Consider the following 23,807-nt stretch of genomic DNA (forward strand, 5'->3'; position numbering starts at 1 on the left):
TAAGGCCCTAGGGGCTGGAATAAAGGATTGAAGTCTGTGCAAAGGTCTCTGGGAAGCCATGAAATCATTTTAAACAGGAGAGCAACATGATCAGGTTTGTCTTTTTAAAAGATTTCTCTGGCTGCTGTTTGCAGAAGGATCAGAGGGACAGGAGGGGAAGCAGTGAGTCCATTAGGCTGGTCCGGAGATGAGGATGGCTTGCAGTGAAGACAGAGGCGCTGGAGACATTTGTGGTCTATTTCAGGGGTGTCACTGACGGGACCTGTTGATGGATGGGATAAGGACCATCCGGAAAAGCATATCTGAGCAGAAACCTGAGGGAGGTGAGGGGCTGAACCGTGCGAGGATGGTATGTGGAGCAGCGTTTTCAGGTGGGGGGCCTAGCAAGTATGAAGACAGAAAGTGGAAACGTGCTTGGACTCTGTGATCCCGGAGGCCAGTGAGGCTAATGCTGCATGAGCGGGGGTCGTGGTGGGATGTGAGACCAGGAGGTGAGAGCAGAGAGGTAGCAGGACCGGATGGGGAGTCTGGCAGGTCTCCAAAGGCCATTTGAGAAAGCCAGGAAGGCTTTGGAGAGTTTTAAATACAGGAAAGACCTATTCGGACTTGCTCTTATGTTTGTAAAAGATCACACAGGCTGGTGTGTCGAGGAGAGATTCAGGGGCCACGTGGAAGCTGAGAGACTAGTGAGGAAATAATTGTAATAGTTCAGATGAGAAAAGATGGCGACTTGGACTAGAGTTAAAGCCATGGGCGCTGAGAGGTGGTTGGGCTCTGGGTATATTGGTGACAAGTAGAGTATGAGGGAAAGAGAAGAGTCAAGAGTAGTGTCCAAAGCTTTGGGCCTGAGAAACTGGGAGGCAAGTGTTGCCTTCTCGCAGGCTGGGGAAGCCCATGGGAGGAGTCAGTGTTATGAGGATAGAGAGGGCTTGAACATGTCTAGGCTGAGCTATCTATGTGACATCAAAGTGGAGATGTTGGGCAAGCAGGGGAGTCTGGAATTAGAGGAAACTGGAAAGTCAGAAACGTTTGGGTGGTATTTAAAACCATGCATTGAACGCGCTCACTCACCTAGGGAGTGAGAGTAGATACAAAAAAATCTAAGGGCGGAACCCTGGCGTGCACCACCATTTATTAGTCAGGAAAATAAGGACGCAAGAATGAACTGCAGGAAGAAGGGAAGCAAGAGCGAGTGTTGTCCAAAGGCCGAGTGACAAAGTTGTTTCAAGACGGAGGGAGGGTCAGCCGTGTCCAGTACGCTGCTGACTGGTCAAGGGAGATGGGAAGTGAAAATGGACAGCCAGATGGGGCACTGTAGGAGTCACTGGTTATTTATGTAAGTACAGCTTCAGGGAGAGGTGGAATGGAGAGCCTGAACAGAGAGGTTCAAAGAGAATGGGCTGGAGTAAGAGGCCAGCCAACGGCTAAGGGGACAGCATCCAGGATGAGGAGCAGAGGCTGATAATCTTGGGGGGGGGGGTGACTGGACCACTGCCAAATGGTCTGGGGAGCAGCGCAGAGCTTCAGACCCCAGCTAGAGAAATCGAAGTGCAAAAAAACACAAACTAAGAAGAAAGGAAAAGTCCAAACATGAACGTGGAAAACCAGAGGGGAGAAAGGCTTCAGCTCAGGGACACTCTGGGGCCAGAGTGCCAGGCTCAGGGCAGCAAGACTCATCTCACACGCTTCCATTGGAGAGGAGAAGACTTTGCCTATGTCGCTGGCCTGGGACAGGGCCAGCCATGACAGGATGGGAATGGACAGGAATGGGAGCAGTGCATGAAGGTCTTGAGTGCCCACACCTAAGCAGGCTGTCCTTCTCCGCCTGATGCGTGCCGCATAACGAGGTTTCAGTTGACGAAGGACCGCATGGATGACGCATCGCATATACAACTGCATATAAGATTAGTACCACATAGCCTGGGTGTGTAGTAGGCTATACCATCTAGGTTTGTGTGAATACGCTCTGTGATGTTCGCACAATGGCAAAATCGTCTAATGACGCATTTCTCAGAACACATCCCCATTGTTAATTGACGCGTGACTGTATGATGCTCTGGGACACTTTTCAAAAATACAGAGCTCTGGGCCCCGTCTCTGAGAATCCCCGTCTGTCCATCTCGTATGAGGATCTATTTTTCAAACATCTCCCCAGGTGATTGTAAGGGGCTGCCAGCTCCTGCTTATTCCTGAGCTTGGCGCTGAGCCAGGTGGAAGGCACTTTGCGATAAAGAGGGCTATGGATAGGGAAAGTCAGCCCTGAGGTCGGGAGGGCAGTAATTGCTGTAAGCTCTGAAGGAATTCGTTGGCTTTCCCCAGAGGAGCAACTCTCATAACATTTACCAAAATGAAAATCCTGATTAATTTCACAGGTTTATAGCTCCCCAAGGGCTGGAGGAAAACATCATCTGGCACCAGAAGCAAACTTTATTCTGGCAGTGCAGATAATTTTGCAAACACTAGACCCTGACTTGCGCATACTTATCTGGAATCCCAGTGTGCTGCATCCGTAGAATGCAGAGAACACACGCATGGCCCGTTGCTCATGCTGCCACCTGGACCAAGGGCTTCCAGGGACCTTTTTGGGTCTCTTTGCCCTCTCGTGCCAAATTTCCATGATTTTCTGGGCAGATGTGATTTTTGTCAGCCCAGCATTTCTTCCTTTGGGGAGGCACTTCTAGCCCATTGCGTGCAGTTTGGATAAATTGTCAAGGACCATAGCTAATGCCACCTCTGCCTGTAAGGACATGATCCAGGACTAGCCAATTGCAGTGGTACAATGCCTGGAGACAGTGATTGGCGCAAGAGGTAGGCATGGAATTCAAAAAGGGCTAGGGAGCATCATTTTTTAGGGTTAACATAAGGATAGTGGTAAAATTCTCTCCTGCAGACGCAAAGCTGGAGAATGTGAGTCTGAGTTTATCGGTTGCCATTGTCCTTACATCATGTGGATAAAGAAGCTTGTTTGTAGAATGAAGCCTAATAGAAATGAGGTAGAGAAGGAGGGAGGGGGAGAGAGAGAGAAGAAGAGAGAGAAAGAGAGGCAAAGAGAGTTCTGCCAACAATATGCCTCCAGGCCTTTTCAGTCCTGTGAGCAATCCCTGCACCATTTTAGGGTTAAGCTTTTTGGAGTTGGGTTCTGTCTCTTGCCACAAGAGCATCTTGACTAAGACAGACAGTTTCTCGTCGACCTCATGGAAAGGGGGAAGTATAGGGTATGCACTGGAGGGTGAGGCAGGCATGGTCAAAGAGTTTGTGAGGCAGCTGTCCCTGGGACGTCCAGGTGTCCGTCTGGGGGTCGTAGCAGTCAAAGGAGGCCGAGTCCTCGATGTTGCAGTCCGTGGTCAGCCGCCGCCCGCCCGTCACATACAGCTTGTTCCCCATCACTGTGGCCCCGTGGTGCATCCTCCGGTCTCTCATGTCTGCACACTTGACAAATTTGTTGGACTGAGGGTCGTAAGCAAGAATCCTCCTTGTGTAACCTGAAAACCAAATGGCATATCGACAAGGTCAGCCTTGCTCATCTGGGACTAGAGGTCAGCAGTCCTGGCACGTGTCTGCTTTCTGCCGTTGCCTAACCCTGAGGCTGGACTCTGAATTAAACGGTAGAAAGTTTTGGGCACCTGCCCAAGGTCTAGGATGTGGCAGAGCTGAGGTGTGGACCCAGATCTGTCTGACTCTGGCCCCTGCATTTTTAACCCCAAGTTAAGGTGGCACGTAAGCCATTCTTAGCTTGGGAGCAGCTCCTGACTCTGGCGGCTTTCTCAGCCTCACTGGCTTTCTCATTTCTCTCTTATGCCCAGCCAGGAGCTACAACAATCAAAGGAGCCTTTGGGAACTCAGAAATGGGTCTCCCAATAGCCCTGTCTGGTGGGTTCCTATAGGAGCCCCATTTTACAGATGAGAAAACTGAGGCACAAAGAGATTAATAACTTCCTTGAGAGTATACAGCCAGTTAGTGGAAGAGTCAGAATTTGAACCCAGGTCTATCTGACCCCAAAACCAGTCCTCTTAACTGTGACGTTATACTGCCATTATAGAGAGATGATCCCTTAGAAGCCAATATTATTAACAATAGCAAACGTTTTTTGAGTATTTGCCCCGTGTCTGGGATGGCGCTAAGTGGGTTTAGATAACTGAGCGCATCTTATTATCACAGGAACTCTGTGAAATAGGTATTATTTCATTCCTCGTTTGCTGATAAAGACGGGGAGAAACTTCTGGATGAGGAAAGAACTTTGTCAAGTCGTCCACACTCCCCTAGTTGGATGGACGTGCTTTTAAATAAACTGTCTTGTAGAAAACGTTGGTCTATTAGTGACCCTTTTTCCATGAGAGATGCCAAGTTTGTGTCCAGCCTCACGACTCTCTGTTCAAACTCACCTCCCACGATGACAATCCGCTCCCCGAGCAGCACGGCGGGGGCGCACACGTTCTTGATCATTCTCGTCTCCATCTTGAACCACGTGTTTCTGGAAATGTGATAAACCTGAGGGAGAAATACAATCATGGCACTGCATTTTAAAGTGATATATTTAAAAAAAAATAGAAGTAGTAACTAAGAGGGTGAAATAGGAGTGATTTCTTTTCACTTTTTTCCAGTTTTTAAAATGTAGGTATATTACTATCAGTACACAAAACATAATTAAATAACAGAAAGAGTATGACTAGAAATTGGTCTTTATGTGACTGTCTGAGATCAGTGGCTGTGTTTCTGTCAAATGGACCAAAAGTTACACATTTGTAGTATCTGTTTGCTTACCTTACTTGGAACATTTTTTAGTTTTAATGAGAAATGGAACAACTTGAGGAGTCATAAAATCAATAATTTTTCAATCATTTTTATTTTTGGCTCATGTTTAAATTTCTAAATGTTCCAGTGTATCCAAGAGGGTCTTAGAGACGATAGTAAATTTGGGGCTGAGGAAGGCTTTTGGACAGTTCATGTCTGAGAGTCATTAGAATTATAGAAAAAAGGAAGCACGAGAAAGGAAGAATGAGCAAAGAGGTCGGGGCAGGGCTCCTTGGCCGTGCTCTGAAACAGACCAGGTCGTGACTCCTAGAACATGTTCTCCTGTTTATTTCCTCAAAGTTCACACATCAAATGTAAATGAGTTCATTACTGGCAAAATTTAACACAGGAGAGGTAGGATGGACTTCATATAGGAAAAGAAGGGACAAAAACATTCATTTACAGAAGCAAATGGTGCAGTATTCTTCACTGGAAATTCTTTCTGGATAAAACATAATTGCCACCATATTAAAGGCCTTATTTTTGATCATTTGACCAGATTTGATCTTCACGACCTTGCTATGAAGTAGATACCATTACTTCCCCCAATTTTTCTGGTTAGACCACTGAGGCTCAGAGAGGTTAAATGACATGCCCAAGGTCACACAGCTAGAGTAAGTGGGAGAGCTGGTCTTGTTGAGTGAGCCCAGAGTCTGTGTTCTTCACCGTCACCTTTGTGGCACTGCTTGGGGCTGTGTAGGTGTGGCTTTTCTCAATGGAGGCTTTTGAGACTGGAGACCTCTTGAGGTCTGTGTCTGTCATTTAAGTCAGTGAAGCAGGGAGGACGCCAAGTGCTAGAGACAAGGACAAGCACGTGGTTTCATCTGAAAACATGTAGGTGACACTCTTCGGAAAATGAGATCCTTGGAGGAAAAGCAAACACCGGTTGCATTTTCCTTGAGTGAGTAATTGTCTCCTGGCCTTCTGTTCTCTGTCAGCTTTGGGTATGGTTTCAAAAATAGATTAAACATTTGCTCACAATCCTCATAATACCCCCAGAGAGGCTGGGGCAAGGAAAACAAAGGATGGTCTTTGACCAGTGGAGGAAGTGATACTTTGTTACGGTAAAGATTTTGCTTAATGTGGTCTAGCAATAGAGGTAGAAAGAAGGGACGTGGAAAGGTACACGTAGACACACAATTTGCACAGTAACCCCGCTGCAGTCTAGGTCTTAAAAGAATGTGTGCATGTGGATGAACCACCCTATGCAGAAAACAACCTATGCCTGAAAATCCAACCTACCCCATCAAGTAACCCCAAAGAACTCATCTTAAACTATATCTGAATGAGCAAAATTTCCATTTTGAAGTTAATGCTCAGTAGATAAGAAAAGCTTCCAAATGAATGCTTTTCCCCTTTTCCCCTTCTCATCCCCACAGTGTAAAAGGATCGCTTACATGTTCGTGGGTTTTTTTTTTGGCTTGGCAAAGGTCTTGTTTGATTATACTATGCATTCTTGATATGCCAGCTTAAAAGCTTTTTTGAGCTTTGCATTTATTCTTAGGAAGTCGGTAACAATTTTGCAATGTGAAATCATCAACAGGCCTGTTGACTTTATTTTGAAAAATAGTTTTAAAAAGAGGGAGGGGCTCTAGCTTTTTGTAGAAGCACTTTATTACGTCTGTATTATGTGGCCAGAACTTGGAGGGGAGCAGAACCCGTCTCTCTGGGCTCAAAGAAAGGAGTGGGATTCCGAACGGACTGAGAACCTGCCTAGATGGTCGGGGAGGAGCCAAAAACACAGGCTGAAGAAGGGAAGGCAAGAAAAAAACAAGAAGAGGATTAAATAGGAGTTCGTCACTTTTCTCCGTCTCTACTGGCACCCACTCAGCCCGGGCCACCATCCTCCCTCTCCTGGACCTCTGGAAGGGTCCCCCAACATTCTTCCCTGTGTTCTCTCAGTACCCCTCCGATCTTTCCTCCACAAAGGATCCAGAGGAAACTTCTAAAAATTCAAATTTGGTTACTTCACCCACCCTGTTACTCTCAGGGTACTACTCCAATTCGTTGGCAAGCCCTAGAAGGCCCTGCCAGATCAGTCTCAACTCCACACACACCCATCCTTCAAGAATGTTCCAGAATGTTCTATAAAGGGGCTCAAGGGCAGCAGTCTGGGTGGAAAGGGTTGCTCAGGGTAGCTTGGGAAGGGGGCTGATGGAGATTATGTGTGGACTAACGACCCCCCAACCCCAGCCTTGGCACACCACCTTTCTCCCCCTTGCTCTGTATTGCAACTACATTGTCATGCTTTCAGTTCCTCCAGTTAACGAGCTGTGCCCCTTTCTGCTTCAGGGCCTTTGCACCAGCTGTTCTCTTGCTCAAGAACCCCACTCCTCCCTCAACAGATGACTTTGACTCCTGCTTCAGAAGGCAGAGTCACCTGATCGGAGAAGCTTCCTGCCCCCACCTCTGTCCCTGTCAAATCCTTCCATCCACCCTTTCATGACTTTCCCCCCTCTTTTAACCCTCATGCTCCCCTGCCTTCACCTGCCTTCTCTCTCTTCTTGCCTCTCTGCTCAAGTCAGCTTAAACCACCCTCACAGAAGTCCTTCCAAAGTTCCCTGAACTCTCATACCCTCCTTGATGCCCTCTAGGCTGGTTTAGGGCACCCCCTGTCCTCTTAGAGCACCCACCTATTCAGCATCTGAATTGCAATTGCTCCTGGGGGGTGGTGAGTGCAATTTACTACTCATGCCCATGTCCCCCGGGGCCTTCACAGTGGCTGGCACTCAATATAACTCCTATAAAGGAACAAAGCAAATACCAGGGGTCTCCCGGATTATCTTTAAAGACAGGTTTGTTACTCAAGTTTCTCATCTCATTGGGTGAACTGCAGAGATTAGAACTTGCATAACGTTGGAAAACACAATATTTTGAAATTTTGGTTTTCATTAACTGCACTTCTCAGAGAGCTTGTTAATAAAATTAGCATCTACCTATCATTTAAGGTAGGGGTTCCCCAAGCTGGCTATGCCTTAGGATCCCCTGAAGACGTTTGTAAACCGTAAATGTCAGGACTCCGCACAAAGAGATCTTGATTCAGCCAATCTGAGGCCCCGCTCCAGAGGATGTGGTAACAGATTGTGGACCAATGTTTGTGCATCTTCCTTTAAGGCCTTACTGATTTGGGTTAGAAGCACCTGCAAAATTCCTATAGGACTTCACTATCTGACATTCAATGTCTTCTAGCTTAAACTTTTAGACATATTATTTTTCTTCTCAAATAAAGATAAACTCTTTGTACACAGGGATTGTATCTGATGTACTTATGTATATATTAATTTTATACAAAAAGAATTCATAAATGGATAAAATCTGGCTGAAGTTAAAGTTCCTTCCTTCCTTCTTTCTTTTCCTCCTTTTTCCTTCCGCCCCAAATGGCAAGGGTTTGTGTGTATTATATGTATGTGTGTATATGTACGTGTGCATGCGTGTGTGTACATATATGTGTATATGTGTGTGTGTACTGTCACGCGCCGCATGACAACATTTCAGTCAACAACAAACTGCGTATACGACGGTGGTCCCAAAAGATTAGTACCATATAGCCTAGGTGTGTAGTAGGCTATACCATCTAGGTTTGTGTAAGTACACTCTGTGATGTTCACACAACGCTGAAATTGCTTAACAATGCACTTCTCAGAATGTATCCTTGTCATTAAGCGATATGAGACTGTATATGTGTGTGTGTATATGTATATGTGTGTGTGTATGTATGTGTATGTGTATATATGTGTGTATGTGTGCATGTGTATGTATGTGTGTTTGTGTGTGTGTGTGTATGTGTGGGTACACACTCATGCACTTACACAGTGGAAGGACCAGCCATTTACCTGGATAAGACGCACAGGGTTCTGCATGATGTCCTCTCCCCCAAAAAGGTAGAGTCTTTGGTCTTTCACAGCGACTGCAGGGTGGAGAACCCCCACTGGCATGCTGGCCATACTCTCCCAGATGTTGCTGATGCTGTCATATCTCTCCATGGAGCTCATGACCTCCTGGCCTTCTCCAACGCCCCCTATGGAGAAGATGAAGTTCTTATGGGCAGTGCTCCTGTGGGAGTAGCGGGCCGCCAGCATGGGCTGCCCCAGCCTCCAATGATTGAATTTCAGGGAGAAGATGTAGACTTTGCGACTGAGCACGCTCTTCCCTACGCCAACAGCCATGCCTCCCAGCACATAGACGGTGCTGCGGTGCAAGGTGACTGCTGAGGCCTTGTACAGCCGGGTCGGGAGTTTGGCGAGGCTCTGCCATTGGTCGGTCTGTGGGTTGTATAGCAGAACATCCCTGGTGGTTTGCTGGTTGTCCTTCCTTCCACCCAGGAGCATGAGGAAATCTTGGTAAGAGTTTCTTGGGGGGACATGCCACGGAGGTTGGAGGTCTGGGGCACTGGTGGTGCTGTACAAAGAAAACATCTGCCTCTTGGCTATCTCCAGGATGGTCTGGCATGAGGGCGAGGACTGAAGGAGGGCGTCGTTGGCGATGAAGTGGTGGAAGAAGGCCGGGTGGATGTACTGAAGCCTGACCTGCTTGAACAGCTCCTGCATGTATCGTTTACGGGCCTGGAGGTCATGCTTGATCCAAACCATAAGGGCCTCAAACACCTTTTCCTCCTCCCCACACAGCCCATCATCTCCGAGGTAGTCTCGCAGCTCCAAGGCACAGAGCTCCTTCAGGTCAGCCGATGCGGCCACCTCTGGGAAATAGGTCAGGGCCACCTCCCTGGCTTTCTTCTTGAGGGTCTCACAACTTAAGATTTCCGAGAGTCTGATCATGCCCAGGCAGTTGCTGGGGGTCAGCTGGCCCTGGAGGTAGGAGGAGCAGGCCTCAAACAGCTTGGGGTACTGCAGCATGGAGGCCGCCTCCATCAAGGGCAGAACGTTCTCTGCTGTGATGTGCACCTCCCCCGTATACACATACAGGACCATCCGGTCCAGAGTCGTCGAGTCGATGCCTTTCAGTTGCACTTTGGCCTCTCGGCTCTCTCGGAAGTTGTTGCAGAACATGGCCCTGAAGTAGGGGCTGCTACAGGCCAGCACGTTGCGGTGGCAGGGGGCCTCCCAGGCCCCAGCACAGATGCTCACATCAGTCAGGATCCTGTTTTGTCTTAAGACATTGAGCTGTCTCAACAAGTCGGAGGAGAAATCGTGGTCTTTGAAGAGCAGCCCGTCTGGTGAATCCTGGTCCATCCTACGAAGAGCGGGAGAGGTCCCAAGAGGGAGCACGTGCTGGAGCGTTTGGCTGGGGTGGCTCCAAGACTTAGGACATCTATGTCCATTCACGAAGATGCTTGTGGGTACCACCAAGAATATCGCTTAGAGAAGGTTGTAAAGGGAGGCCACGGATACCCCAGACCTCACAGTGGACCCTTCTCTTTTTGGTTATGATTACTCTCAAAGGTAACAGGCAAACAGCACCTTCAGAGAATCTGAAAAAACAAATTAAAAAAACCCCCAAAAACCAAGTTGTTGGAAATTACTTGATTGTCAGGGGCTGAAATGTTAGCCTGAAGCAAGATGACAGTCTGTGCATTTGACATGCAGAAGTCTGTGGGCCTTTTTTCCGATTCTCAGAATATCTGTTATTCAGTAAACTCATCTAAGCATCTTTCTGGATGTTAGTCATTCCTGAGGACGTCATTCTGGGGGTGTGGCCCTCTGGTAACTACACAGTTGAGAGATGACAATGGACCTTTGCAATGTTTTTTTTTCCCTTTTTTTTTTTTTAAACATGACTTCATGGAGCCTTTTGGGTTTTGTTTTAAAGAAGGAATAAATAGAAAGCAGTGACCAAACCGTACCCTGGACATGGTTATTGGGCGGCACCTGGCAGCCTACCTGCAGGAGAATTAAACATCAGAGCACTTACCTTGTTTTGCTGAAGCGATGTCCTCTGATGCTCGGCCTGGCTCGGCCCCCTGGGAGTTCCCACCTCTAGCTCCGAGTGAAACCATCAACCCAGGCCGTTTCTTCAGCTGGCGAATGATTTGCCCTGGGGGAGTTCTGGATTTGTTTATGCTGAAGGCACTTTCATAGTTTTCTAGAGCTTTGTGAAAGACCTGCTGGGCAGGGAGACAGTGTATACATTCCAGGGCTAAGAATAGTTGCATATGTACTTTCCACTGTTATGACATGTGACTTTCCAGTTGCCTTTTGCAGCAACTTGAGGGCCTGCAGGGCTGGCGCATGCCCACATGCCTTGTTTCCTTGGCGAGTGTTTACACGGGCATAAATAGATCGGGAGGAACAGCTTCTCTTAGAGAAGACTTTGCTGCCCACTTGGAAACATCCCGAGTTGCTTGTCCTAAAAGTGCCTGGGAATTCTAGATGTCTGTAAATAGGTTGCTGTGACCTGGGGAGAGTCACTGAAGATAGTTCTGGGCAAGTGGAGGCTGGCGGATGGTCACAAGGGAAGCCAGAGCGTGGGCTCAGGGATGCTGGTCGGTCGCTCTCTAGTTCCCACCTGCCTGGCAGGGTCCTTGCAGAGAGCTGTGACGTCCTCCTCCAGGCTCCGAGGTGACAGACTCTGTGACAAAAGTTGTTGTTAATATTTGTGGAACACCCTGGAGTTTTCAGGTCAAGCCCTTGGTGGGCGCCTTACTCTGTCGGCTTCTGTTTTAAAGTGGTGAGGCCAGTGCTCTCTCATGTCATGCCTGCCTCTCACAGACACGTGCTGGTGGCTCTTCAATTAGGTTTCACAGGTTCACGCTTGCTTTTCAGTTTTACTTTTCCGTTATCTCCTGTCGAGGAGGCCTGGGCTAGAGGTAGGAGGCAAAGCATGTCGCTCCAGGGTGGGCCAGAGAGAGAAGAAGGGAGGAGGAGGAAGGAGAAGGAGGAGGAGCAAAAAGAAAGAGTGGGAGGAATGCGAGGGAGGGGAGGGAGAGGAAGAGGGAGGGAAAGGAGGAGACGTGATGGTGATGGAGCAGGAGGCAGCCTCCACGTGTAAGAACCAGAACTGTGATGGAGGGCTATAGAACCACGAAGATGAGTAAAGAGGACCCTGTCTCTCCCGCCCCTGCGTCCAGGGTGGCCACTCGAGGGTACTAGCAGCAAGGGGCAGGGAAGCCTGGCTTTCTTTCCTCCTCAGGTCTTGCTTGGACTATTACAACAGCCTCCCATACTGATTTTTTCCCCTTGCTTCTAGTTTCTCTGCTTCCAATACATTCGCCCTCTCACCACCAGAGTAGCCCCAGAGAAGGCGAATCAGAGCCTGCCCGTCCTCTGCATCATGCCCTTCCCTGGCTCCCCATGTCTGCAGGAGAAAGTCCAGACTCTTTAGCGGGAATCAGATTGGCCTCCTGCCCACCTCCAGACCGTCTCCTGCCACTTCCCTCCCCCACTGACTTTTTTTATTCTAGCTCCATCAGACCAGTTGCAGATCTTTCTATGTGACCCTGTAGGGTAGGCCGGGCTGGCCTGGCCTTTAGGGTCCCACAAGGCAGGGTGGAAGGAGGAGTGTCTCTCATTCAAGTGGCAGATCCTCGACTGGATCATGTCCAAGAGACCTGAAGGTCAAGGTCAGGCAAGTGTATCCATAACATGTTGCTGGGGCCAGAGGCCTAAAGGCCAGAATTAGGAGCAGAAGGCCTGAGCCAAGAGGGTCAGAGACCCATGGAGGTTCAAGCAAGGAGCTGGAGAGCAGAGCTGTTTGTCTCGACATCAGAGCTGGTCACTATTCCTGGGCTTCCGAGCAGTGCCGGAGATACAACAGGCGGGCAGCAAAATTCCTGAAAGGGCCTGAGGGCCCTCTGTTTCGTGCTTCTGTGCCTTTGCACGTGCTCTTCCCTTTTCTGTCTCTTCGATTTTCACAGCCAAACTCCTATTCATCCTTCAAAACTTAGTTTCTAGGTCAGCTTCTCGGAAAGTCTTCCTCGACTCTCTCAGACAATTCATTTCTCACTCCCCTGTCCTGTTTCTGTTTCCTCTCTATATTTCTAACACTACATGCCTCATCCCTCACTGCAATTGTGTTTACTTGTCTGTATCTCTCTCATTAGAATGGAAGTGTATGGACAGCAAGAACCTTGTCTTAACTCTCCCTCTGTCCCCGGCACCTCACACAGTGCCTGGCACACAGTAGGCAAATTATATGTAGTTCCTGAATTAAGCCATAACCAAATGGAGACTAGGGAAAGAGAAGGAGCTCTGTCGGGTGGGCCTCATGCCCTGCGTGCTGTATAGGCTTAGCAGGGCTGCTGTGTACAGCTTGGTGCATGTCCATTAGACAGCGATGCACATGGTGCTCTGGAGAGGCACTGGGTGTCCCTTATTTTAACCAAATCCAATAACATGATGAAGGGAAAAGTAAAATAATTGCTTTATACCACAGAGTAAGAATTAGGGTCAAGGTTGGGAATTGAACTGAGGTCCTCCCAGCTCCAAAGCTAGTGCTTTAGTCCGTGGCCTTGGAGTCAGCACAAGGAAATAATAACTTCCTCATTGCTCTGAAAAGCTTGTATTGTTTGTCTTCCAGCTAGTAAGCAAGCCAAGGGTTTGTTGTGAGGGCAATAAGTAGGCATTTCTGGGAGTGAGCTAACATGGCGCCATCCACTGGCAGGAATCTTGGAGCTTCTCCCACATTCCCTAACTAATTAGACCTTCTGGAATCCAGCCCTGTCAAGTGTTCAAATGAGCCCTGGTGTGTAGTGTCAATGTCTAACCAACTCTAATAAATCCTTTGGATTCTAAAGTTTAGAAAAAGCAGATCCCTTTCCATTGTCCTGGTCTACTAGGAGAATTCTGGCTCTTCTTTAAATGTCGGGGAAAGACACAAAGAGAGTCGTGGTGTTTAGCTCATAGCAAGAACACACATATAACCCCAAGCCCAGTTACCACCCACTTGTAACGCCAATCAGCCTACTTTCAGTTCATGACTCTATTTGTTTCAGAGAGTCTTACACTTTTTGTCTTAACTTTAGCCCTGACTTTCTCTGGAAGATTTTTTAGTTTAGGGTCTGAACATGTGGGAACCTAAAATAAACGAGGACATTCAGCTCCTTGTCCTTCCTTGCGATGAAAGTCGGTGTCATTACAAGTCAAGACTCAGGCTTTGAGGGCACCAGCACTTGGGAGAATCTTGACATGTCTTCTCAGCTCCATGTGGCCTTTGGCAAGTAACTTATATTCTTCCAGCCTCAATTTCTCCATCTGTTGAGTGGGGATAACCATCCTCGTCACAAAGAAATAGTGTATGGGAAGCATCCAGTCCAGTGCCCGGTGTGGTGTAGGTTCACGGTAACTTATGGTTAAAATTATGTTATTACTCTGAAAATGATCTGATCAGATTCCAGTAGGCCTTGGTGCCCAGTTCTCAGCATCTAATTTGGTCTCCTGCTCACTCTAGCTGTTTGCTTTGCTTTGAGCAACTGCTGTGTTCCTCATTATCCACTCAGCCTCCAGTAGTCCTGAATTGCAGTCCAGGCTCTACCATGTCCCAGCTGTGTGTCTTTGGACAAGTCACTTAACCTCTCTGCACTTACTTTCTCACCTGGTCCTGGAGGCGTGGGTCAGATGACCTCTGAGCCTGCCCCTTCCGGCTCACCCTGTGGTTTGTGCCCTGAAGTGGCCAGAGAAGGGGCTGCCGGAGCCTGAGCCTCAGCGACAGGCCCTCCTCAAAGTTCTGCACGTCTCTGGCCTGAAGCCTCTGGACCAGTGGAGCTGCCAGTTGGCGCTCTTTGTTATTTTGCCCTTTTAAGTAAATTCAGAAAGACTTCCATGTCCTCATAGAGGTTTGCGTTGACATTGCAGGGCCTCATCAAGTGGCCCAGTTTCTTTCCTGCCTGGGCGTGCTGGGCCTGGATTCCCATGGAAGGGCAGGCTGGTTCAGGTCAGCAGCAGGTCTGACCACTACAGGCAAGAAAGCCACAAAACGTGCTCCCCCACACACATCCAGTCCCCCTAACCACTCTCCAGAAAGGGCGTCACTTTCACACTGACCAGTGACCCACGGCTGTGGAGGTTCTGGGCAGCCGTGTTTCAAGAACAGACAAACCTGTACTTAAGGCCTCGTGGCAGCTCCTCAGTAACTGCGAGGCCATTTTCTTTTGGCATCAGAGTGTCTTCTGTTCCCATAGGCAGCAGGTGCAGGAGAAAAATAAGGAGCAGACAAACAAGGTTTCAGTGACCGGGATCATTAAAAGCTGCAGGAAGGAGCTTACCTGTTGCTATGTGATTTTAAAACTTTTCAGTGTATGTGGGTGCCTGTCTATTGGGGTCTGTATCTATCTAGCTGGATGTGTTTTTTAATCAGCTTGTTGAAAGCTGAACAAAGACTTTGTACTCCAGACAATGGCCAAAAGGCAGCCTGCTCCTTGATTCAGGGTTGCCATGGTGACCGTCCTCTGAGAGCTCACGGCCTAATAGGCTCCTTTTACCAGGCCCCGAGTGAAAAGGACGGCTTCCCAACTCTTCCTCCACTCTGCCTAGCCACCAGAAAATATCTTCATAGTTTTTCTCCCTGGGGAGACGAGGGGGAAAAAAAAGCATGCAGAGATGACGTCAGGACTGTCAGCAGATTGTTGGTGTATAACCCCGCTGTCTGACCCCCCGTCTCCCCAAAAACTCAAGTCTGACCTCATGCATCATTTATGCCACAGATCAGCTTTCCAGGCTTTAAATCAAATCGGGAATGCATCAAGGATGCATTCTTACTCTCCCGTTTTAGCACTGTGAGTCACAAAGAATAATACACTGCCTTGGCCTCTCTGTTCCCCAGGGCCAGGCACTCCCCGATGGGGAGATAGGAGTTTGGGCAGGAACATCACTCTCTCCAGGCTGCTCAGGCATGGTTGGGCAATTTGCTGCTGTGGTATAAAACGTGATGACCTACAGAGGGAGGTCTGTTGGGAGGATGAGCTTTACTTTGTTAAAAGTAGGATTGATTAGAATCCCTGGGGGAAATGTGAATTGAGCAAGGTAAGGGTGTAATTAATTAAGGGTTCATCCATCTATCCGTCTGTCCATTTATCCATCTACCCTCCATCCATCCATCCATCCACCATCCATCCATCCATCCATCATCCATCACCCCTCATTCATCCATCCACCCATCTACACACCCACCCGTCCGTCCATCCATCCACCATCCATCCATCCATCATTCATCACCCCTCATTCATCCATCCACCCATCCACCCATCCATCCATCCATCTATCCATCTATTCATTGACTAAGACAAGGTCCCTGCCCTTGTGGTGCTTACAGTCTGGTAGGGAAGACAGACAAATAATTGTATTCTGAAGAGAAGCCTTCCCTAACCTGCCTCCTTCCCACCTTGCTCCCCTCCCCCAACGAATTCCACGTCCCCGTAGAAGAATTTTGTACACACATCTTTGGAAAGCTCTCACTTTGGGCTGAATTTTAATCGTGTGTTTCCGTCTCTCTCTTGTGTTGTAGCTCCTGGAGGGCAGGCATAAGTCTTATTCCTCTGCCCCTCTTTAGGAAAGGCAGAAAATACAACGGTATTTGTTAACAGAGCTGACACTGGAGACTGCTTACTTTTGCCCTTTTCAGACTTATAGTTTTCCTAGTGGCTTTCTTTTAAGTTTTTCCAAAACATTTTTAAATCTGTGTTTTTCTAATGATCAAAAATGATACACCAACAATCTGCTGACAGTCCTTTGTCTCCCTGCTAGGTAAGAAAAAGAATCTGAAACACTTTTACTTCTGTCTCCCTGGGTTTTGTAAAGACAATCTGGAATTTAAGGCCCAGATTATTGTCATCAAATTATTTTATATACTGTGTCTCATCTTTTAAGAATGACTTTGCTATTTGCTTTTAAATCATATTTACGGCAATTATTTAGATTTAGCTCCATACTTGGCTGACTTACATTTTCACTACCACAACTTCCTCATTCTTTTTTTTTTTTCAGATTGGCACCTGAGCTAATAACTGTTGCCAATCTTTTTTTTTTTCCTGCTTTATCTCCCCAAATCCCCCCGGTGCATAGTTGTATATCTTAGTTGCACGTCCTTCTAGTTGTGTCATGTGGGACGCTGCCTCAATGTGGCCTGACAAGCAGTGCCATGTCCGTGACCAGGATCCGAACCGGTGAAACCCTGGGCCGCGGCAGCAGAGCGTGTGGACTTAAGGGCTTGGCCACGGGGCCGGCCCTTTCATTCTTCAGTGGTTAATTCTGACTCAACTTGTGATTAACTAGAGTTCATTGACTCACAATATTTTTTTAGGGAGAATATGGAAGAGGTGCATTTTTCTGAATCCTTCCTTGTCTAGGTTCTCTTTTCATTTCCTACCATCTACGAACAATGACTTGGCTGGTAGAATACTTTAGGGTCAAAAATTTTTTCTTCACACAAACTTCTGGTTATAAAATAAATAAGTCATGGAGATCTAATGTACAGCATGGTGACTATAGTTAATAACACTCTATTGTACATTTGAAAGTTGCTGAAAGAGTAAATCTCAAAAGTTCTCATCAAAAGAAAAAAAAATTTTGTGATTACATATGTGATGGATGTTAACTAGACTTATTGTGGTGATCATTTTGCAACATGTACGAGTATCAAATCATCATGTTGTACACCTGAAGCTAATATAAAGTTATATGTCAATGACATCTCTATTAAAAATAAATAAAATGTTTTTCTTCAAAATTTTCTGGAAACCACTCATTTTATTTGGGAAAAGTTGCAGTGCTGCAGTGTAGAAGTTTGAGAATTGACTGATTCATATCTTTTTTTTTGTTTGTTAAAATTATTTTCTTTATTCTTTTAATTAAAAAGTTTGCATGCTCCACTTCAGCAGCCCAGGGTTTTGCCCATTCAGATCCTGGGCATGGACCTAGCACCGCTCATCAGGCCATGCTAGGGTGGTGTCCCACATAGCACAACCAGAAGGATCTACAACTAGAATATACAACCATGCACTGGGGGGCTTTTGGGAGAAGAAAAGAAAAAAGATTGGCAACAGATGTTAGCTCAGGTGCCAATCTTTAAAAAAAAAAATTGCCAAGATATGTACAGATGTATGTTATTTTTATAAATTTTGCCTATAAAACACAGCTGTTGATTTGTGTACTTTGGCCTTTGCTCAGCCCAGGAAATTTTTCTTCAATTATATCTTTGATTATAACTTCAATTGCAGTTTTGTTTCTTCATGAACAACACCTATATACATTTTTTATCTTGGCCTCCTCATCTAAATCATTATCTCTTTTAAAATATTTACTTGCTTGTCCTTCTCCCCTGAATTCTAGAACACTATCTCAAATTTACCCTTTACACCATTGGTGCAATTTTCTATAGGGTTAGTTTTCCTCTTTGCTGCTTCTAATGCAAATTCAAAATATGTTATTGCATTTTTTTATTCCTCTGAAATATCCCATAGCTTATCTAGCTCTCTTTCTGGCTCACTTTGATCTCTTTGGATTTCTGCCTATTCTACAGCAGGAATGTCATTTTTCTTTCTATCAATGTTAAAGTTTCTGAAACAATTTCTTCTGGACCTACTCTTGAGTCTTCAGAATGGTGTTCTCTTTCCTTGTCCTGCAATATTTTTGCATTCTGCCTCTTTTCTTTATCAATTCATCTTTGAATGAGAAGATTTATCCAGACTCAGTGATGGCCAATCAACAGACCATATATTTTGCTTTTGGAGCCACTAAGTATCCCCTTGGATGCTACTTGAATATCCTTCTTACATCTGCAATTGGAGGGGTGGCTGATTGCCCTTCCCACTTCCTAGTTCCATTCCCAGGGGTCCCGTGGCATTCATGTAGTTTTATCTTGCTGGATTGAAGTGTGGTTTTCTTCTGTCTCCAATGCATAACCCCCAACGGTCTAACAAATGTCCCCAGTAGGCTCTTCCTGGCTTCCCCACGCTTTCAAAACTTTATTTATGCTGATTCCATTCTACTTTCAGGATCCAAAGGGTCCCTCACAGGAACACTGCCCACTGTCTTCCACCTCTTGCCTTGTTGCTTGCTTGAGAATTGCCATCTCTGAAAGGATGTGGAAGGATTTTGTGTGTGTGTGTGTGTGTGTGTATAAAACCATATTCTTAGTGCCTCAAAAGATATCACCCGAGTAGTAGAGGATAGATGGCCAGTTTTAAGACTGATCTATTCTCCCAGTCTCTGAGTCAAGGAGCAGGAGTGTGGAAGAAATGAACTCTCTCCTTACTGAGTTTCAGGGAACTGGATCTCCTCTCTTCCATGAGGTAAAGCATGGATGGATCATTCACCATTTTTTTCAAGCCAATTGCATCTGCTTCTGACATGGAGTTGATTCAGATCTTGGGTTGTAATCAGCTCGAGTTTTCCGGTGAAGGTTCACCATTCCTTGTAAATCATTTTTGGTGGGAAATAGATGCTACTAGAGAGGAGACTATTTTGTATTAGCTTCACACATTGTTCAGTCCTCAGAACCTACCGAGGATTCAGGAGTCCCTTGGATAAAGACTGCCCTTGTCATCTCTTTACTTTCTCCTACACCTGAATAATCAAAAGGTAGAAAAAAGAGTGAGCAAAGACAAACAGTTGATTTGGTAACCCTCATTCCTGGGAAAGCTTGTCCAAGTCCCCAGGGCTTTGGGTAAGGAAGTAGGGAGTATCTTCTTGTGTTTTCCATTCCACTGGGCAGGCCAACACAAGCCATGGAGTTTCAGACATGAGCTGGAGGTCAAGGAGTCTGCTATTTAAACTCTTCATAACACCTAGTGCATTGTCAGTTGCCCAAAGGTGTTGCACAATATTGGTAGTAATAACAGCAATCAGAAATCTGCCATTCCACCTGGGAGATGTTCACATTCTTCCTATTGTCATCTCCAGAATTTTCTTCAACACAAGTGCCTGAAGGGGAGCTTTCTCTGTCTGTGGCTTCCAAAGCAGAACATTATACAATGGGGGTGGAGAGGGAGGTAACTGATGACATGACTGAGCTTCCTGGGTATCGATGATGTTCCTCCAGAAACGATTGTGTAAGAACAGGAATAAAGACGGTGTTTTCTGAAAGTAGGAGAGCCACCAGGGCATACCAACTGATTATTTCATTCCAACACAAAATTATTGAACACCTACTCCACACCTACTCTATGCCCTCCTCATGGAATGTATTTGGAGAGACACACAAAGATCTCATTTTTTACGAGGCCAGACACTAGCCCTCTCTCCTAGCTGAAAAGCACTCCCTCCCCCAATTAGAGCAGATAACGAATTAGACAACAATGGGGAGGAAAGTGCAGGCAAGAAGGGAAAAAGATTGTTCTAGAAGGTGTTATCAAGATGTGAATTATCCCTAGAAAGAACGTTCTAGTCCTGTGATTACTATGTCAGATAAGCTAGGTAGGGTCTGAGAAGAGGCACCTTAAGTAGTTAGAGCAGTACCAAACCTGGGATGGGGGTGGGGTGGTAAGGTGGTGCTTTTCTTAGAACAATGTCTCTGAGATGTTGGGGAGGGCGGTCAGACTTGGTGTTATCACTGACAGGGCAGAGGAAAGGGTGTTGACAAATTTATTTGCTTCACAATTATGCCTGAGGTTGTCCGAGAACCTTTGAAAAATATTTCCATCCTCCCCATGCATCATGCAAGGTGTCCAGATGTTCTGATTTAGGTGGAACAGACCTTTCACATTGGACATGTTCCCACAAACAATCTTCATGTGGTCTCTCCCAAGGTCCCGTTCCCCTCCTAATCCCCCCCCCCCACTATCTTCTCATCTCATTTTTCTCCTCTTGCTCAGCCAAGTTAATTCTGTTTGCAAAAAAACTATCCTGTTATCTCTTCTATCATCACTTCTCATGAAGAACTTTTCTGGGCTTAACTGGTTGGGCCACCATATTCCACCCTTTCTCCTTCTTTCCCTGGGGGCCGAGAGAGCAGAGAGCCTCATATGCTGAGGGGAGCCATGTTTTCTCCAGGTAAATTTGCTTATTAAACTGTGAGTCAATAATCCACGATGGCCATTTTTCTATTCTGCATGAGGGTCCAGCACTGTCCCTTGCCAACTGTTATATAAAGGAAGAAAAGCAGTCTTTAAACCGACCTAGCGCTGCCACTTCAGCCAAGCACTGCCTCCTACTAAGCAGGTACCTACGAGCACTTTATACCCAGTGTGCTCTTTAATCCTCATGATAATCCTGGGAGGCAGGTTTTGCTAACCTAGGGTTTTCAGTATGAGTATGTCCCAAACATGGCACAGGATGCACTTATGCTAAAATATTTCCTTGCTGTCCGAAATTCAGATTTAAGGGTGCATCATCCTGTGTTTTCATTTGCAAAATCTGGCAACGCTCCATTAAGCTTGTACTGCAGGTGAAGTTCAGCGACTTGCTCAGGGTGCTTGATAAGTGTTAGCTTCTTGCTCCTGTCCTGCTCCATCTCCACCGTTCAAGTGGTTGAAAGAGAGGAAGAAAAAAGAAAACGATACTGAACGTGGATGAATATGCTCTGACCTTCCGGCCATCTGCCATTTCATTATACATTTCCCCCATTGTCGTGAGCTGCCTGGCAGCACTTTAAATTCACTAGAGGGCACAGTGGTGATCTGATACTTTGGCTGAATCTCGACCAGAATTTTGACCTTTCTGAAAGGACATGGCAAAGCAGAGAGCCCAGAGGCCTTGGCGTCCACAGCCGTGAATACTCGCCCTGGATTTGGCACCAACTCAGGACACCTCTGTTAGTTCCTTTATGAGTTTTAGTGTCTTTATTGAAAAGCTGAGAATGGGCCTGCTGATCTTCTTATGTCACAGGGCCATGTCATACACGGTGGTATAGCATTTGATACCAGATGGACCTGGGTTTGAGTCCCAGCTCTGCCACTTACCAGCTGTGTGACCTGGGGCCAATTACCTAATCTCTCTGTGCCTTGGTTTTCTCATCTATAAAATGGAGATAATACTAGCGCAAAACAGGATAAAGGCTGTGTGGTTTTGAGGCAAGACTTACTAAGTAATTCTTTGATTCAAACAAGCACTTCAGTGATAGCCTAATTAACTCCTCCTATAAACAACTCTGGTCAGGGGCTGTGAGTGAATGCCTGGCTTTGTTCCAGGAGCAGCTAGGGAAACCAGAGAAGCAGAAAAGCTGATCTGTGCCCTGAAGGACCACGATCCCGTAGGAGGAGACCAGTTGTAGCCAGGTGAAACAACAAGACAATAAAATCAAGGGTGTGATGGATCAATGCAAATTCAGGCACAATGCTAAGGACGTATGACTGGTAATAAGCATGCCACACTTTTATACCCATTGCAATTTACCAAGGGTGTTCACAGACATCTGAGGTGAAGTAAAGAGCGGTCAGGATGAGGAGGGGCTGGGCATGGGAAGTTTCTTAGAGGAGGGGGTTCTTGGTGAAGTGATAGATTTGGATTGGAAGATGGCACCTCTGATGGAACAAATCCAAAGTGCCAAGGTGGGGGAGCTGGTGACACCCAGCAGGACAGCAAGGAGTTGAAGTGGGGCTGCAAGCAGGCTGAGGCTGAGCCTTTCCACGTCCTCTTCCCTCTGAGGGAATGCTTTTGCCTCAGATATCCATGTGGCTGGCTCCTCAACGTTCAGGAAGGATATTATTTCGTCAAACACACCTTCCCTGACCACCTAAAGTAGCTTGCATCCCCCCACCTGTCTCTCTCTGTCACATCGCCCTGTTTAATTCTTTTATTACACTTTTTGATTTATGAAATTATTCTACTTTAATGTTTCATTGTTTGTTCTCTGTCTCTCCTAACAGAATGGAACCCTCATGAGAACAAGTACCTTGGGCCCACAGTCGGTGCTCAAGGAGTATCTCTTGGAAGAATACATGAGCTGGTAGATGGGGCCTCAAAATGGTAGCCAGAGGAGTTTAGAATTTTATAGAATATTACGAGAGCTTCAATAAAACCTGTAGAGGTATATTGCATGTCCCTGGAAGGACCCTTTTGTGACAAGAGTCAGTGAGTGGTCCTTCTTTCTCCTCTTTGCTTAAAATGAGCCCAGGGGGTGATGAGAGTTTCTAGGAGTGTCTGTGGGTGAAGAAGGAGGCTGGGTTTCAGAGTGTCCTCAACATGCAACTGTGTTAGCACAGTGGCTCTCACCCTGGCGCCACAGTCAAGTCCCTGGGGAAATTTAAAAATTCCCAGTTCCTACACTGCCCTTCAGTCTAAGTCCAACAAAATCCAAATCTCCAGGGGTTGGGCTCAGGCATCAGCATTCCATGGGCTTCCCAGGTGATTCCACTGGGCAGCCGGGGGTGGGAGCCACTCTGCTAGACGCCATTCATGTCTCTTAAGGGACTTCAGGCATGATTAACCGGCCTGTCTTCCCCACAGTAAGAGATAAAGTAGAAACCAATAACTTTTCTTTTGATCTTCCTCTCGGACACCCCGCCCAAAGGTGAAGAGCAGCCAGCTAAGTCCTTGGGTGCATTTCTATATTTGATAACCTGGTTGGAATCAGCCACACATTCCCCCCCGACTGGGGTGGACCAGTTCTGGCCAGGCCTGCCATCCTGATGAAATATTATTTTGAGGCTGGCTGCTGGCAGCCCTGAGCTGGCTTCTGTTCTGCTGGCCCTATCAGCGTCCACTTTTGCTGCCCTTGTGCCTGCCACATCGCCTAGCTTCTATTTATCACGTCTTCAGCAATTCTGTGGACCTAGAGTGACATAATGTGGTTGATATTTTTTACATGTCACATGGAAGATGCCAAGCTGACATGGCCTGCAAATCTCATGTCCCTACTCTCCAGGTGGCCCCTGTTGAGGGGCTTGTAGAAGGCAGGTGGCCTGGGGTCTCCCTCTTGAAAAGGGGCAGTTGAAACTCCTTTTCTCTTGGAACTTGCATTTGAACTCTTGGAACTTGCATTTGAAACTTATTTTGTTGAGTGTTATCCATTCCCCCATCTTCTGTATGCTAATGTCTATGTTAATCTTCTTGGACTGCTTATGCAATGTGACCTCCGATGAAATCAAACATCTGGGCAATTATCTATAAACCCATTTCTAATTGGACTAATTGGAATAGAATTAACAGAGCTGCAGAGAGACTAGCCACTCAATCTGGGCTCTCAATGC

General features: G+C 46.6%; 1 protein-coding gene across 1 annotated transcript; it reads right to left on the reverse strand.

Annotated features, from left to right (window-relative positions):
• Positions 1-1,113: 1,113 nt before the first annotated feature.
• Positions 1,114-10,956, reverse strand: KLHL38 (kelch like family member 38). The gene is made up of 4 exons (XM_023648922.2): positions 10,661-10,956; positions 8,626-10,220; positions 4,384-4,489; positions 1,114-3,482 (listed from the first exon to the last, which is right to left on the reverse strand). Exons 2-4 carry the CDS (start codon positions 9,979-9,981, stop codon positions 3,193-3,195), a joined length of 1,752 nt encoding a protein of 583 aa, XP_023504690.1. The 5' UTR covers positions 9,982-10,220; positions 10,661-10,956; the 3' UTR covers positions 1,114-3,192.
• Positions 10,957-23,807: the final 12,851 nt, after the last annotated feature.

This window comes from Equus caballus, chromosome 9 (genome assembly GCF_041296265.1).
Source record: "Equus caballus isolate H_3958 breed thoroughbred chromosome 9, TB-T2T, whole genome shotgun sequence".
In the NCBI taxonomy this organism is placed as follows: Eukaryota; Metazoa; Chordata; class Mammalia; order Perissodactyla; family Equidae; genus Equus; species Equus caballus.

Coding starts and splice junctions, on each gene's coding strand:
- KLHL38 (XM_023648922.2), bottom strand. CDS start 9,981: ATGGACCAGGATTCACCAGACGGGCTGCTCTTCAAAGACCACGATTTC. Junction 4,490..8,625: donor ACCCTGTGCGTCTTATCCAG/GTAAATGGCTGG, acceptor TTTCTCCCTCAG/GTTTATCACATTTCCAGAAA. Junction 3,483..4,383: donor GCGGATTGTCATCGTGGGAG/GTGAGTTTGAAC, acceptor TTTGGTTTTCAG/GTTACACAAGGAGGATTCTT.